The sequence below is a fragment of the Schistocerca cancellata genome, chromosome 3 (genome assembly GCF_023864275.1).
Source record: "Schistocerca cancellata isolate TAMUIC-IGC-003103 chromosome 3, iqSchCanc2.1, whole genome shotgun sequence".
NCBI lineage: Eukaryota > Metazoa > Arthropoda > Insecta > Orthoptera > Acrididae > Schistocerca > Schistocerca cancellata.
The window spans coordinates 578468634-578484506 of NC_064628.1; the positions used below are offsets into that span (position 1 = coordinate 578468634).

The 15873-nt window shown below is 43.4% G+C and overlaps 1 protein-coding gene across 3 annotated transcripts in view; it reads left to right on the top strand.

Moving 5' to 3' along the window:
- Positions 1 to 15873, top strand: part of LOC126176821 (solute carrier family 22 member 7-like) — a 232740-nt gene that overhangs the window by 189687 nt on the left and 27180 nt on the right. For all 3 annotated transcript variants that reach the window (XM_049924007.1, XM_049924006.1, XM_049924005.1), the window contains one exon: positions 12356 to 12570. In XM_049924007.1, the coding sequence (XP_049779964.1) occupies positions 12356 to 12570 (215 nt within the window). The remainder of the gene's footprint in view (positions 1 to 12355; positions 12571 to 15873) is intronic.

The following is a 15873-nucleotide window of genomic DNA, read 5'->3' on the forward strand; positions in this document are numbered from 1 at the left end:
ATATATATATATATATATATATATATATATATATATATATATATATAGTGGGTGGTGGATCCACACTCGACCACACTCGAACACTAACTCTGCTCTGCTGTGGGTCCTGGGAGCCTTCCGCGACGCATGTATATACACAGTCATACAGAAAACAGAGCAGACGCTCTCCAAATGTGTGGGTGACTGGATACAATCGAGTACTGTGATATACTAGGCTCCCCGATCAGTGCATTTGGACTAGGTGTTGGCAGCTGTACTAAATTTAAAACCAGTTCTATAAAACAGAATGAGAGGTTATTACACGATCGCACTGATAGAACTGCCATAAAATAGATAGTAGTGTGAAAAGTGATGGGGAATAGGTATACATTGACTGAATATAAATGCTGCGAAATAGAGCAAGTACTTGCGTATCTCCTGGTTGGTGTAGAACAATTTGTAGCTGGGATTAAGTATGCTACTGCAAGAGAAGTCCGAGAAAACGTCGACATGAAAGCGAAGGAAATGAGGTAAACAGTTAATTTTTGTCCGTTGAGGCAGCATTATAGTGTATGTCTATTGAGGTCTCAGTGATACACGCGAGTTGTCTACTGTATTTGACGCTTTTCAGGATGACACAGAACCGTCCGTCTATAAATTTAAATGCCTCTGCGGTCGCGTGACATTGCATGTATTCGACTCGCATGCAACCATGTCTTCTGTATATGATTTAAAGCACTGTCTACTTGCGGGCGTTAACTGTAAACCTCTCGTTCATCAGAAGACTTCCCAAACGCTCTCCAAATGCGTGGCTGGCTGGATACAATCTACACTCCTGGAAATGGAAAAAAGAACACATTGACACCGGTGTGTCAGACCCACCATACTTGCTCCGGACACTGCGAGAGGGCTGTACAAGCAATGATCACACGCACGGCACAGCGGACACACCAGGAACCGCGGTGTTGGCCGTCGAATGGCGCTAGCTGCGCAGCATTTGTGCACCCCCGCCGTTAGTGTCAGCCAGTTTGCCGTGGCATACGGAGCTCCATCGCAGTCTTTAACACTGGTAGCATGCCGCGACAGCGTGGACGTGAACCGTATGTGCAGTTGACGGGCTTTGAGCGAGGGCGTATAGTGGGCATGCGGGAGGCCGGGTGGACGTACCGCCGAATTGCTCAACACGTGGGGCGTGAGGTCTCCACAGTACATCGATGTTGTCGCCAGTGGTCGGCGGAAGGTGCACGTGCCCGTCGACCTGGGACCAGACCGCAGCGACGCACGGATGCACGCCAAGACCGTAGGATCCTACGTAGTGCCGTAGGGGACCGCACCGCCACTTCCCAGCAAATTAGGGACACTGTTGCTCCTGGGGTATCGGCGAGGACCATTCGCAACCGTCTCCATGAAGCTGGGCTACGGTCCCGCACACCGTTAGGCCGTCTTCCGCTCACGCCCCAACATCGTGCAGCCCGCCTCCAGTGGTGTCGCGACAGGCGTGAATGGAGGGACGAATGGAGACGTGTCGTCTTCAGCGATGAGAGTCGCTTCTGCCTTGGTGCCAATGATGGTCGTATGCGTGTTTGGCGCCGTGCAGGTGAGCGCCACAATCAGGACTGCATACGACCGAGGCACACAGGGCCAACACCCGGCATCATGGTGTGGGGAGCGATCTCCTACACTGGCCGTACACCACTGGTGATCGTCGAGGGGACACTGAATAGTGCACGGTACATCCAAACCGTCATCGAACCCATCGTTCTACCATTCCTAGACCGGCAAGGGAACTTGCTGTTCCAACAGGACAATGCACGTCCGCATGTATCCCGTGCCACCCAACGTGCTCTAGAAGGTGTAAGTCAACTACCCTGGCCAGCAAGATCTCCGGATCTGTCCCCCATTGAGCATGTTTGGGACTGGATGAAGCGTCGTCTCACGCGGTCTGCACGTCCAGCACGAACGCTGGTGCAACTGAGGCGCCAGGTGGAAATGGCATGGCAAGCCGTTCCACAGGACTACATCCAGCATTTCTACGATCGTCTCCATGGGAGAATAGCAGCCTGCATTGCTGCGAAAGGTGGATATACACTGTACTAGTGCCGACATTGTGCATGCTCTGTTGCCTGTGTCTATGTGCCTGTGGTTCTGTCAGTGTGATCATGTGATGTATCTGACCCCAGGAATGTGTCAATAAAGTTTCCCCTTCCTGGGACAATGAATTCACGGTGTTCTTATTTCAATTTCCAGGAGTGTAGTACAGTGCTATATTACGCCTCCCGATCAGTGCATTTGGGCCAGGTCTTGGTAGCTGTACTAAACATATAACCAATTTTAGAAACCAGAACGACAGAGTATGTCATGATCGCATGGATAGAACTGACAGAAAATAGATAGAACTGCGAAAAGTGATTGGGGGATGGGTATGAATTGACCGAATATAAATGCTGCGAATTTGAACAAGTACTTGCGTATCTTCTGGTTGGTGCAGAACAATTTGTACATGGGATCAAGTACGCTGCAGCAAGAGGAATTCGAGAAAACGTCGACATGGAAGAGAAGGGAATGAGGGAAGCAGTCAATTTTTGATCGTTGAGGCAGCATTATACTGTATGTCTATTGAGGTCTCAGTGATACATGCAAGTTGACTACTGTATTTGACGCTTTTCAGGAAGACAAAGAACCATCCGTCTATAAACATATATGCATCTGCGGTCACGTGACATAGCCTGCGTTCGACTCGCATACAGCCGTGTGTTCTGTATATGATTTAAAGCACTGTCTACTTGTGATCGTTAGCTGTTAACCTCTCCTGTATCAGACGACTTCCATCTCATGTGTGATGAAACATTACACATCCCTCTAAACTAATTATGATTTATATGATGTACTCCATCCCCCTTGTTGCATCTTGTGTGTAAAATCAAGACATCAGCTTCATAACTAAGTTAGCGATAGGTGCTTGAGAGGTACTACAACCCCCTCCCCCTCCCCTCCCGCTCGTGTGTACATTTGTCTGACAGATGTGCTTTTTACAGAGTTAGTGGTAGAATGACTTGTAATTATCGCATGTCGGGCGCTGCTGCTAGGCGTTTATCTGTTTCCTTTTAAGAGGCTTTCCCCGTTAGTAACGGACATTTTATATATAGGGTTGTTGCACGCATAGTATAATTTCTGAACCGTAATCGGATGTGAACATGCTCGTATCACACAGAGCAAATGTTTTAAGAAAATAGTTTTTTCGTTTTACAGTTCGATAACATAGTTTATCCTAGAGAAACCAGGAAGAAGGATGTATGTCATGCGCTTGAAATTTATTTCTTACATTGGAATATTAAAAGGGCTACATTCCATACGAGTGATAGGTTCGAAAGTTAAATGATCGAACATTATAGCTCGTTTTAAGTGAGGAACGTTGTAGCCTTAGGAGTGCGTGGGTTTATTTTCTCTCTCTTAACAATACCTTCTAGCTACTGATCCTAGACTCTGGTATAATAGTTTAAAATTCATGGCTTGGTTGTTTTACGTAAAAATGCCTCGAGCTCCATCCATCTGAAGCTCCATCACACATAAAAAATCACCCTGTTCTAGTTTTTCTTCTTCTTAACGGTCTGCTAGTAGATCACAACACATTGAAATCTGTTACTATACATCTCCCGGGTTCGATTCCCGGCGGGGTCAGGGATTTTCTCTGCCTCGTGATGGCTGGGTGTTGTGTGCTGTCCTTAGGTTAGTTAGGTTTAAGTAGTTCTAAGTTCTAGAGGACTTATGACCACAGCAGTTGAGTCCCATAGTGCTCAGAGCCATTTTTTTTGTTACTATACATCGATAAGGAGTGCTAACCTCCTCGACATGGACGCATCTCTCGAGAAATCTTGTACACTTGGATGGGCGAGGACCCAGCGAGCTCCATCCATTCATGAGATGTGAAATGTAGCTGGCTACTTCTGGTCGGTTGCTTATTAAATAGGTACTAGTGGTCAATGACAGTGTGAGGTGTGTCTTTCAGTCTCTAATTTTAACATACGACTGCGCGAATGCTCTGTGACTCCCATCAGCATAGACATAGAACGCAAATTAAGCGATATGCTGTAAATGTTAGAAATATGTAGAGTTCTCTCTGATATACTTTGATGATGTATGTGTTCGAGAATTAACAATGAATGGACGTACTGCACAGTCATCTACCCAGATCTGCAAAGTGGAGAAGGGGTGGTTTAGCTATGGTACTAAAATTGGGAAACATGCTCTCACATCATTTGTCGGAGTTGACATTAATTTAGAATTGGTAAAATCGTCCATATAATCAATTGTAATGCTTATTATTTCAGTAGAACGGCGGTGTCTTTTCCGTCCACTGGCACGTTATTGGTTATACTGACAACGCTTGTTCAAGTTGGAGAAACAGATTTGTTGATGGGCCACACCTTCTGGGAGATGCTAGCACTGAAACAGTGATCGCGTACATGACTGCAATATGAGGAATCAGTCGAAACGGATCGCATAGCAATCAGATCCGGACTGTAGTTTGGATACCCATGGGAACGCGGTAAAACTAGTCCAATTTCGTTATCTTGTAAGTGAATGTTATTGGAAATCATCGAGCGTGCGTTATAGTAACAGCATTTACAAATTTATTTACACTGTGCGAAGTCTAGAGGTGTCGCAGTTGACCTATCTCACTCGAAAATTCAACTTCCCGCAAAGGGGGGCACGGGCACTAACAATGGCCCGCGATATTGGATAGTGGTACTCGCGTCATCAGCTGACGTCAATCGCGTCACCGTGCGAGGTCTAGTTTTCTGCGAGAGGCCGTGTTAATGTCAGTTTAGAACCTGACACAGATCTCGAAGTCGTGGCGGGGAAAATAAATAAAATGTTTGACAGTGTACAAAGCGTGTTACAGCATAAAAATTAATGTTTCAAACAACGAGACAAGGTCACAGCGCGCGTCTCTTGAGACTTACAGTATAGCCCTCGGGGTGAGGTCATTGTCCTACGGTACAGGTGATGAAACTTTAAACTGAGGTGTGCAGTTGATCAAACCGTGTGTATTTAATAGGATCGTTGCATGTGCTCGATGCCTGCACGCGTGCGGTGTTTTGTTTTCGATATATGGCAGGAAAGAGATGCGGTGAAAATGTTATCGAGTTATCTATCAGATGAAGTTAGTGAGGCTTTTATAGTTGGTAATATTTCTCTGTTGGATGGTACAGAATAACGAAGATAGATGTGAATGGACTCGGATCTGTAGTACTTGTATGTAGTTTGCGGGCGCACCGCAGTACGGTTGAAAAATTATTGTCCTTCTAACAGTTCCAGTTTCCATCGAATGGTCAAAACACAGTCCTGTCACAGTAATGCAGCTTAGCCTGTGTCTACATGGGTTGCAGAAGGTGGTAGGTACATTTTTCCCCCAACTCCTACTCAGTTGCGATTTAAATTGGAACGATCAGATTCGTAAAGCTGGAGAAATGACAGCAGTTGCATGGGGGCTAACTGAAACGGGGTTGTGATTTTACTGTAGCAGATCGGCTCGAGATATGAGCCTGCTAGAAATAAGATTCATTATCGGGCTTCTCCGTAGGATCCTACACAGGTATGTGCTTGATTGCGAGGATTTGATTCAAAATGTGATACAGCATTTCTAGCTGATAGTGTTGCACTAGAGATCTGGAAAGCTAGTGTACATTTCTCACGACATCATCCACTGTTTGTGATCCTTCTCAATCAAGCATCGCCTATAGCCCAGTCGATATATCACGGAACCTCTGACCTGGCACAGCGAGAGAATGTTTTACAAATACTGGTTAAATATCTAGCTGCGGTGGCTCGACGGGGTTGAAAATACCGGTTTCATAACACGTCCCTTAGCACAATAATTTTCTAAGTTGGTAGCATCTGATTTATAAAGTACAGGGTGTTTCAAAAATGACCGGTATATTTGAAACGGCAATAAAAACTAAACGAGCAGCGATAGAAATAAACCGTTTGTTGCAATATGCTTGGGACAACAGTACATTTTCAGGCAGACAAACTTTCGAAATTACAGTAGTTACAATTTTCAACAACAGATGGCGCTGCGGTCTGGGAAACTCTATAGTACGATATTTTCCACATATCCACCATGCGTAGCAATAATATGGCGTAGTCTCTGAATGAAATTACCTGAAACCTTTGACAAAGTGTCTGGCGGAATGGCTTCACATGCAGATGAGATGTACTGCTTCAGCTGTTCAATTGTTTCTGGATTCTGGCGGTACACCTGGTCTTTCAAGTGTCCCCACAGAAAGACGTCACAGGGGTTCATGTCTGGCGAATAGGGAGGCCAATCCACGCCGCCTCCTGTATGTTTAGGATAGCCCAAAGCAATCACACGATCATCGAAATATTCATTCAGGAAATTAAAGACGTCGGCCGTGCGATGTGGCCGGGCACCATCTTGCATAAACCACGAGGTGTTCGCAGTGTCGTCTAAGGCACTTTGTACCGCCTCAAATTCACGAAGAATGTCCAGATAGCGTGATGCAGTAATCGTTTCGGATCTGAAAAATGAGCCAATGATTCCTTTGGAAGAAATGGCGGCCCAGACCAGTACTTTTTGAGGATGCAGGGACGATGGGACTGCAACATGGGGCTTTTCGGTTCCCCATATGCGCCAGTTCTGTTTATTGACGAAGCCGTCCAGGTAAAAATAAGCTTCGTCAGTAAACCAAATGCTGCCCACATGCATATCGCCGTCATCAATCCTGTGCACTGTATCGTTAGCGAATGTCTCTCGTGCAGCAATGGTAGCAGCGCTGAGGGGTTGCCGCATTTGAATTTTGTATGGATAGAGGAGTAAACTCTGGCGCATGAGACGATACGTGGACGTTGGCGTCATTTGGACCGCAGCTGCAACACGGCGAACGGAAACCCGAGGCCACTGTTGGATCACCTGTTGCACTAGCTGCGCGTTGCCCTCTGTGGTTGCCGTACGCGGTCGCCCTACCTTTCCAGCACGTTCATCCGTCACGTTCCCAGTCCGTTGAAATTTTTCAAACAGATCCTTTATTGTATCGCTTTTCGGTCCTTTGGTTACATTAAACCTCCGTTGAAAACTTCGTCTTGTTGCAACAACACTGTGTTCTAGGCGGTGGAATTCCAACACCAGAAAAATCCTCTGTTCTAAGGAATAAACCATGTTGTCTACAGCACACTTGCACGTTGTGAACAGCACACGCTTACAGCAGAAAGACGACGTACAGAATGGCGCACCCACAGACTGCGTTGTCTTCTATATCTTTCACATCACTTCCAGCGCCATCTGTTGTTGAAAATTGTAACTACTGTAATTTCGAAAGTTTGTCCGCCTGAAAATGTACTGTTGTCCCAAGCATATTGCAACAAACGGTGTATTTCTATCGCTGCTCGTTTAGTTTTTATTGCCGTTTCAAATATACCGGTCATTTTTGAAACACCCTGTATGTGCTTGTGTTCTGAGATGTGTAAAAGAGATGGCTATGCCCAGTGGTAAGGAAGGCTTGGATTTGAAGTGGAATACTGTGATGGCAAAGGGGAGAGTATGTCAAGTGACAAGAAGGGTACAGAAATTTCTATTTCCTGAGCCATAAGCAGGGTGTATTTTGGATACTTCGCTCATTGTCGAATGGCATTCAGTTGTAAGTATAGCGATCAAATATATTATGTGTTCGATTTGGTACAATGATTCTGTCTATGGGGGGCCTGTTGTGGGAATGATTTAAGTTTCCCGCTAACAGACTTTTGCAGTGCGGGAATGCATTTGACTTAACAGTGTAGTCGTCTTGACGACCGAATAGCGTACTAATACTTAGTATGTGCTGGACAGCTTTCGTGATCAAGTGGGAATTTGACAAGATTGAATATGGATGTGTGTTTGCGCTGGATCATTATTCTGTTATCATGTAAATTGTTCGGTCGAGTGCTTCTTCGCATTTGACTTCTTTATTTAGTTGAGAGGAGGTCGATTGTGGAGTGTGCATCAAGCAGGTGGAAGACACGTTTGCCGGTTGTCTAGATATGAGAAAGACGTTATTTGACTTTGTAAATTATAGAGCGTGATTTGGAATCTGCTTAATCACGGAAATCTGTATTCGTGAGTGGAAATATTGGTTTAGACGTAAATGTGTTCGGAGAGGTGATGAGTTTCGAAGTCTAACGTGAAAAACTATACGGATTTTTCCTCATAAAATTGGACTTTGTGTATTTTCATGAAAAATGGAATTTTATTGTGGTCGAAAATGTTTTGCTATATTATAGGAGCGAAGTTGGTGTTAAATAAATAATAATCGAATACTGAACGGTGACTCTCGTCCGGCCCTGCACGAGCGTACTACGTGACGTAAAACAAAGTTTGTGAACGCTGGGCGTTGTGGGGCTGTGACAGCAGTACTTCGTAGCCATTAGGTTAGAGGAACAGCATGCATTTGGAGGGAAAGCGGGGCTTTCGCACCGACTTATTTCGGCGAGGCAGGTGCCGCGAGACTGTTAGCATAGTAGCTCGATCACGTAGTCTGTGATTGTATACGGATGAGAAGGCAGTCTTTTCGGACGAGGATCTCCCAATGGTTTCGGTTAGGGTTATTTTTTAGTAGGCGTGTGTAGTGAACTCTGATGTCAAACAGGGATAGATGGAATATGCTTGGAACTAATAGACTTTTTTAAACTTATCTCTGTCGAACAGCAGAATCTAGTGAGTTGAACTTTTTTCCTCTAGCTTGTAGGTGTAGGGTAGAGTTTGAGAGTTTCAGTCGTTGGTTTCGATTGGTATAATTTTTTTCTCAAACAGGACAACACGAGTTGTCAGCTTTTTGCGTAGTATTGTGGTTCTTGTGCAGTGCCATGCATATAGTTGTGTAATTAAAGGATAAGGTGAGTTGTATAGTTTGCGGTTTTAAGCCGTCCAGATTCAGCGCTATGTATATAGTTGTGTAATTATGACTGATCTTTGTGATTAATTATGTAATTAGGATGGATATTAGGGTCAGTCTCCTGCATCTGGAGACTCTGAATGTGTGTGTTAGGGGTTGCACTAAGGCTTTCCATCCAGTCAAATCAGGGTTCGAGTTGTTGATAAGATGGGTTTTTACTTGGACTGAGTGTTAGTGCTTTGAATTATTTTAGGGTGTTTAAGCGTTGTGAGCGTGTTTGCATGCATTATTTCAGTGATTTGCATGGTGTGTATTGGATTATTTTCGGTAATTTAGGATTGGGTTGTTTGAGGGAGGAGACCAGACAGCGAGGTCATCGGTCTCATCGGATTAGGGAAGTCGACTGTACCCTTTCAAAGGAACTATCCCGGCATTTGCCTGGAGCCATTTAGGGAAATCACAGAAAACCTAAATCAGGATGGTTGGACGCAGGATTGAACCATTGTCCTCCCGAATGCGAGTCCAATGTGCTAGCCACTTCGTTACCTCGTAATTTAGGAATTGTTTGCGTCTCTGCACATCAGTGTAATGTATGATTATTTAGGAGTAGTTTCGAGGTCTATAAACTGTATATAGTGACTCTAAGCACGTTTGGGTGAGTGTCTTGTATCAGAGTAATAAACTAGGTGAGATCTGTAATTCGATGTATGTGGGAGATGTGGTTGGATTACCTTGAAAAGCAGTTGAAACTAGGTATTTGGAAGTGCAGCGAACACCTTTTCTTGCCTATATGAATGAGCAGCCTCTAGTGGGGGCGACACCATACTAACCTCACTCAGCAAAAGTCATGCACAATTTCCGAGAGGATGGCAAACACATTTGATGGTGGTGGTGGGTCTAATTGTTTATAGTGTGCATATAACAGAGCTATTAAAACACTGAGAAACGGATATCTAAGCCTCTTGTGACGGTAACACAACACTAATGCTGTAGGTAGATAATAAATTTAAACAAAATTAAAGAACTTTAGACAAATTTAAAGAAATTTATAGAAATTATACGCCAGGCATGTAGCAGCATGACAGAAAAAATTTTCTTGAAATGCATAGTTATAATTTTGTAGTGAAGTGTTATATGTTTGGAACTCTTTAGAGCTGGAGTATGTGTTTAATAGTCTTTCAACGGTTGGAAATATTTTCTCGATGTTATTAAGGGTATCGATTGAAGGAGCTGATTAAGAACACCTGCGTGGTTGCTGTTTTGGGGTGTCTGGGATATGACAGACCTGCCGGACTTCGGGTGACGCAGACGGGCGAGAGAAAGTGAGAATGTTTGTGTCCTGCAGACGTCGGTGGGTGTGAAAGTAGGCTAGTCGGCTGTTTTTCGTAGTACCTGTGCACGACAACGTGACAAATCGCGAAGAGCAGCCTCTTGTGACGGTAACACGAAACTAATTATGTAGATAGTAAATTAAATTCGAATTGAATGTAAGCTCTTAGAGCAAAAAATTGGAAATTCGAGGAGGACGGCGAAACACTTGATGGTGGTACTGCGTATAATTGTTTAAATAAAGACTTATGTCCATTGCATATAATACAGCTTTCGATATGTCAGCCTCTTGTGGTAACATAACACTAATGTTGTAGGTAGATAATAAATTTAAAGAAATTTAAACAAATTTATAGGCGTTTAGAGAAATTTAAACAGTTTATAGAAATTATATTCGAATTAAATGAGCAGCCTCTAGTGGGGTCGACACCATACCAACTCAGCTCAGTAAAATTTTCCAGGAGGATGGCTAGCAAAATTGATGGTGGTACTACTTGTAACTGTTTAAACAAAGACTTATGTCCAGTTCCTAGGAAGAGGTTAGTGGAGGAAGCCCTCTCTTTCCCACAATTTCCTTACGTTAGTATAGGTAGCTCAATTGACCCATCTTCCCGCCATTTTTGGATAACGGTACTCGCATCATCAAGTGACGTCAATCGCGTCATCAGCTGACTTGACGTGATATCACATACTTACGTCATGGTCGCCATCTTGGATTTGGGGTGACGTCGCCCCTGAGGTGCCCTACTTTGGAGTGACGTCCCTGTTGTCCTACTACTGATAAACTTCAGTTAGCGACGCAAGGTATGTTTGTGTCATAATATTTTGTTGGTAATTGTGCATCCTCTTAAGGTAATGTCTGTAATGTCACGTTTTAGAAATTGTTATTGTTGTTGCTTCTTTTCCCTGCTCCAACTAGACCTGCAGATGATGTGCAGTGTGGACCAAAATCGTAGTCGGGAATGAAAGAAGTAATCCTCACGATGTTTGTTTGTTTATAGTAACAACAGAGAACTCGATTTTGCACGTAATGGAGTCAGTTATAAAATGTGCGGCTCACCGGCCTCAAACGCCTGCCGCCCCCTATTACCGACGACGACGTCTTACGTCTACCATGCTATGTGCGTTGGCATCGGGCCATGTAAAGTTCTGGTGGCCGGAAAACGTACATTTACGGAACTGGTCGGTACATTATGAGGAATCTGGTGGGTGCTTCTCAGGTGTATCTGTTAGCATTTTCTTCCACATCTGCGTTGTGAAGATCTTGACCAACGGGGGTCTGTGGTCAGCTGATCAGTACCATAGCGTTTACGAAAATTATTTCATGCGAAGTGGCAACGGAAACAGACCGTCGATCGCGATTTCACAGGGAGTGATAGAGCTATTGCAAAAGTGAACCGCGAACTATAACTAGTACAGACAAGAAGAGGACAGAAGCGTTTGAAATGTAGCTCCTTAGAAGAATGCTGATGATCAGGACAGGTCGGATAACTAATAAAGTACTTAATCAAACCGAGGTAAAAGGATTTTACGGCATAACTTGGCCAAAAGATGGGATCGGTTCATCGGACACACCCCGGGGCATCAAGGAATAGTCAATAGAAATGGAGGGAGTTACGGAGTGCAAAAATTGTGAAAAGACCCCCATGGCTTGACAATAGAATGTAGCTCCACGTGGGTGTCGCTTGCTATATTTATGAACAGATTAAGACGCTTCCATAAGATATACTAGCTTGAAGAGCTGCACAAACCACTCGTCATACTGAGGACCGTACTACAACGACAAGAAAACGCACTAGTAGCTTTTCTGAACCGAATGTTGCTTATGGGTTAATGTTTTTACTAACGAGTGGATACTTTATTTCCTCCTCTTTTGATTTAAGATTCGTTTTAGTATGAAGTTTTTCATGACGTAACAGAAATGCATCAATCAGTGTTCAGTAATGAATCAACAAACTAACAGCAACAGACTATATGACAGAAAATTTTTGTGGTAAAGTAAACGTGGCACTAAATTATTTTACGACGTTAGGCCACATTGCACTGCTGGGATTGTTTGAAAACTAATCAAATCCAAATTTAGCACTTCATTAAAGAAAGTTTATAAACATTTGTCTTCACATTTAAAGATAATACATTAAGATTATTTCTCCAAACAGGTCAGCGGCTTCTCTTGTCCTTTTCACTCTGCTCTTCCATAACAAAAGTTTTGGAGAGAATCCTTTCGTTGGATACTTCGGCCAGGGCGTCTTGATGGTGACTGCTTGCATATTGGGACATTTCGTTGGAAACTACCTCGGCAGAAGATTTACGCACTGTCTGGTGTTCCTGACCGCCACCGTTATTTCCATTGTTCTCGTGGTGCTGACAACAGGTACTGCACTAGCGTACTTCTTGCCACTAAATCAAGCATGCCTTCATATTTTTACCAATTTTTTTACATAATAACTTGTTATTCAATATTATTATCAATAATAAGTATATTCACTTTTGCCACAAAAAAGGTCTGCAAATTACTAAAATTTTCACGGCTGTTTAGTATGAACATAAATTGACTAAAAACCAAATGGCCACCAGCCCAGGAGGACATTTGCTGTGCAAACCACTTGGTTATGCACACAGGTTATACAGTTATACAGTTTGGCACAGGAGGTACACAGGAATTTATACACTGCTCCACTTGGTCCATTGCACTATTATTTCTTTTTAAGATGTTTACAGACCCATAGTAAGCCACTTTTACATACAATGCCACAGCATAATCTTTCTGTACGGATCGATATTGCACAGCGTGTACACTTAACTTCACAACATTTGTATATTTTAAGTATATACACACATCAAGAAAAGTTTTGCATCACCTCAGTTCCGAGGGTTCCGCAACCTGTACAGAAAATTGGAACAGAGATCAACATAAACATCATTTCCGCCCTATTCATTGCTTATGAGAACCACACATTGCATGTTGTACCATCATACAGCGAGACCTTCAGGGGTGGTGGGCCAGATTGCTGTACACACCGGTACCTCTAATACCCAGTAGTACGTCCTCTTGCATTGATGCATGCCTCTATACGTCATGGCATACTTTCCACAAGGTCATCAAGGCACTGTTGGTCCAGATTGTCGCACTCCTCAACGGCGATTCGGCGTAGATCCCTCAAAGTGGTTGATGAGTCATGTCGTCCACAAACAGCTCTTTTCAATCTAGCCCAGGCATGGTCGATAGGATTCATGTCTGGGGAACTTGCTGGCCACTCTAGTCGAGCGATGTCGTTATCCTGAAGGAAGTCATTCACAAAATGTGCACGATGGGGCTCGAATTGTCGTCCATGAAGCCGAATCCCTCGCCAATATGCTGCCGATATGGTTGCACTATTGGTTGGAGGATGGCATTCACGTATCGTACAGCCGTTACGGCGCCTTCCATGACCACCAGCCGCGTACATGGACCCCACATAATGCCTTGCTGCAGTCGCTGGACTGTGTGTCTAAGGCGTTTAGCCTGACCGAATTGCCTCCAAACACGTCTCCGACGATTGTCTGGTTGAAGGCATATGCGACACTCATCGGTGAAGAGAACGTGATGCCAATCCTGAGCAGTCCATTCGCTATGTTGTTGGATCCATCCTCAACAGGCTAAAGAAGGGAGCACACCTGTTGTTTCTGCTTTTTGTGCATTATGGAGTCCACCAAGGTTGGAGGGCAACCATTGTTCCATGCTATTTATCTGATTGCATTTTATTCAATTTGGAAGTTGTCTTCATTCATGGGGATAGATATTAAGCGATACATCATTGAATGAAAGTCAGCATGTTCATGGATCTCTGGGTAGTGAGAATGGCAGGTATTACACTATATGTGGTGGTAGGTTGCCCATAAATCTTGAAAGTGTGAATGTGATCACTGATGTGTATGATTGGATCTAAATAATTTACACAGCTTTCAAGGTAGTGACAAACATATCGACAAGCAGGCCGTAAATGGAGCTTCTCATGCTGAGTCCATCGTTATATGAGGTATATTTCATCAATAAATTCAAAATAATTACACTGCAGAATTACTGACAGCAAATCGAGGAACTCATCAGTATCATATTTAGGGAGATTGTTCTGTTCGTTTAGGTTCTTCCCAACGATTTCAGTCGTGCCGTTAACTAGTATATTACAAGTTTACTATGTCAAAGGAGACAAATTTTATGTCTGCTAATTCTGGTATGTCACGTATGTTATTGGCGAAATCACAACTATTTTTGACTGAATACTGTCTATTGGAGTGAAAATATTTCTTTAAAAAGTTGAGACACTTCCTGGAAACCTTACTGATAGCACCACCTCTTCCGTCAACTATTGGTCTTACAGGTATACTTCCCTTATGGATCTTAAGCTGTGCCCTAGGAGTAGGAGCGCGTGATTTCGTGATGTTAAGATGCTGTGTTTCTTTAGGCTGAAAATACTTCCGTATATATATATTTTTACTTTTTCGTTATTGTACAGTGTGATTTTAATCTACAACTTTTAAGTACTGATTCTTGTATATTTCTCGTTTTTTCACTTAAGGTAGTTACTCAGTAGCTGAAATCTAGAGCTGCCATAAGAATACAGATTGGATTTGTGACTTATTGCTGAATTCCTTTTCCTCTGTTGTAATTGTTGTAAAAGTCTCCTTAACCATTCGTCTGTCACTGGGGCTCACAGGCCCACCAAAAATGTTCAAATGTGTGTGAAATCTTATGGGACTTAACTGCTAAGGTCATCAGTCCCTAATCTTACACACTACTTAACCTAAATTATCCTAAGGACAAACACACACCCATACCCGAAGGAGGACTCGAACCTCCACTGGGACCAGCCGCACAGTCCATGACTGCAGCGCCTAAGACCGCTCGGCTAATCCCGCGCGGCTACAGGCCCACCAATCAACACCACCTTCAGCCAGCCAGCCCTTACAGCATACAGGCAAAACTTTCTCTTCGGCAAGTTACCTTGGATCTGACTGTGTACAAAGCTGAGAGTGATAGCAAATGTTACTGTTCTCGAATAAAGGGGCAAAAAGTTTGCCGATGAGCCTGGCACTTATATTTGAGTCTGTAATTTGATAAAGGAAAAGGTATATCATCATCAGTTTCTTTTAAGCGAAGGAATTACATATTTATAGGATTAGTTACTCTCTCCTACATTTGAAATACGAAGTTCATAAAAGATAAAATTTGGCTGCATTTGTGTGATTAGTCTAAAACCATTTAATCCTCAAAATAGTAATATTGTTTCACTCCAATGACGTAACTTGGATGAATTTTGTTTAAAATTTTGTGAGTTTTGTGATACAGTTTTCGCTAGCTCGAACTGCAATGGTTCTCTTAAAGATTGCAAATAATACGCACCAGAGTTGTACTGAAGAGGAGAGAAGCTACTACAGAAAAGCCTTTGGCACTTACCGCATCGGGGCGAGATGGGGGAACCGAACTCTGTTTCAACGAGTGGCAAGCAGGCACATTGACCGTTCTTCTTTTTGTCCTCCTGACCTCCCCTTCTAGCTAATGCCAAACACTTTCCTTAGTTTACTACTTCGGCCAGCTTCGTTGCTATTCCAATGAGTCAATGAGTGTGAAGATATTTCTCCATCCCAATAAATTGCAGTCTGGGACTAAATAAGCTTCGTGCTAGGTAAACAAGGA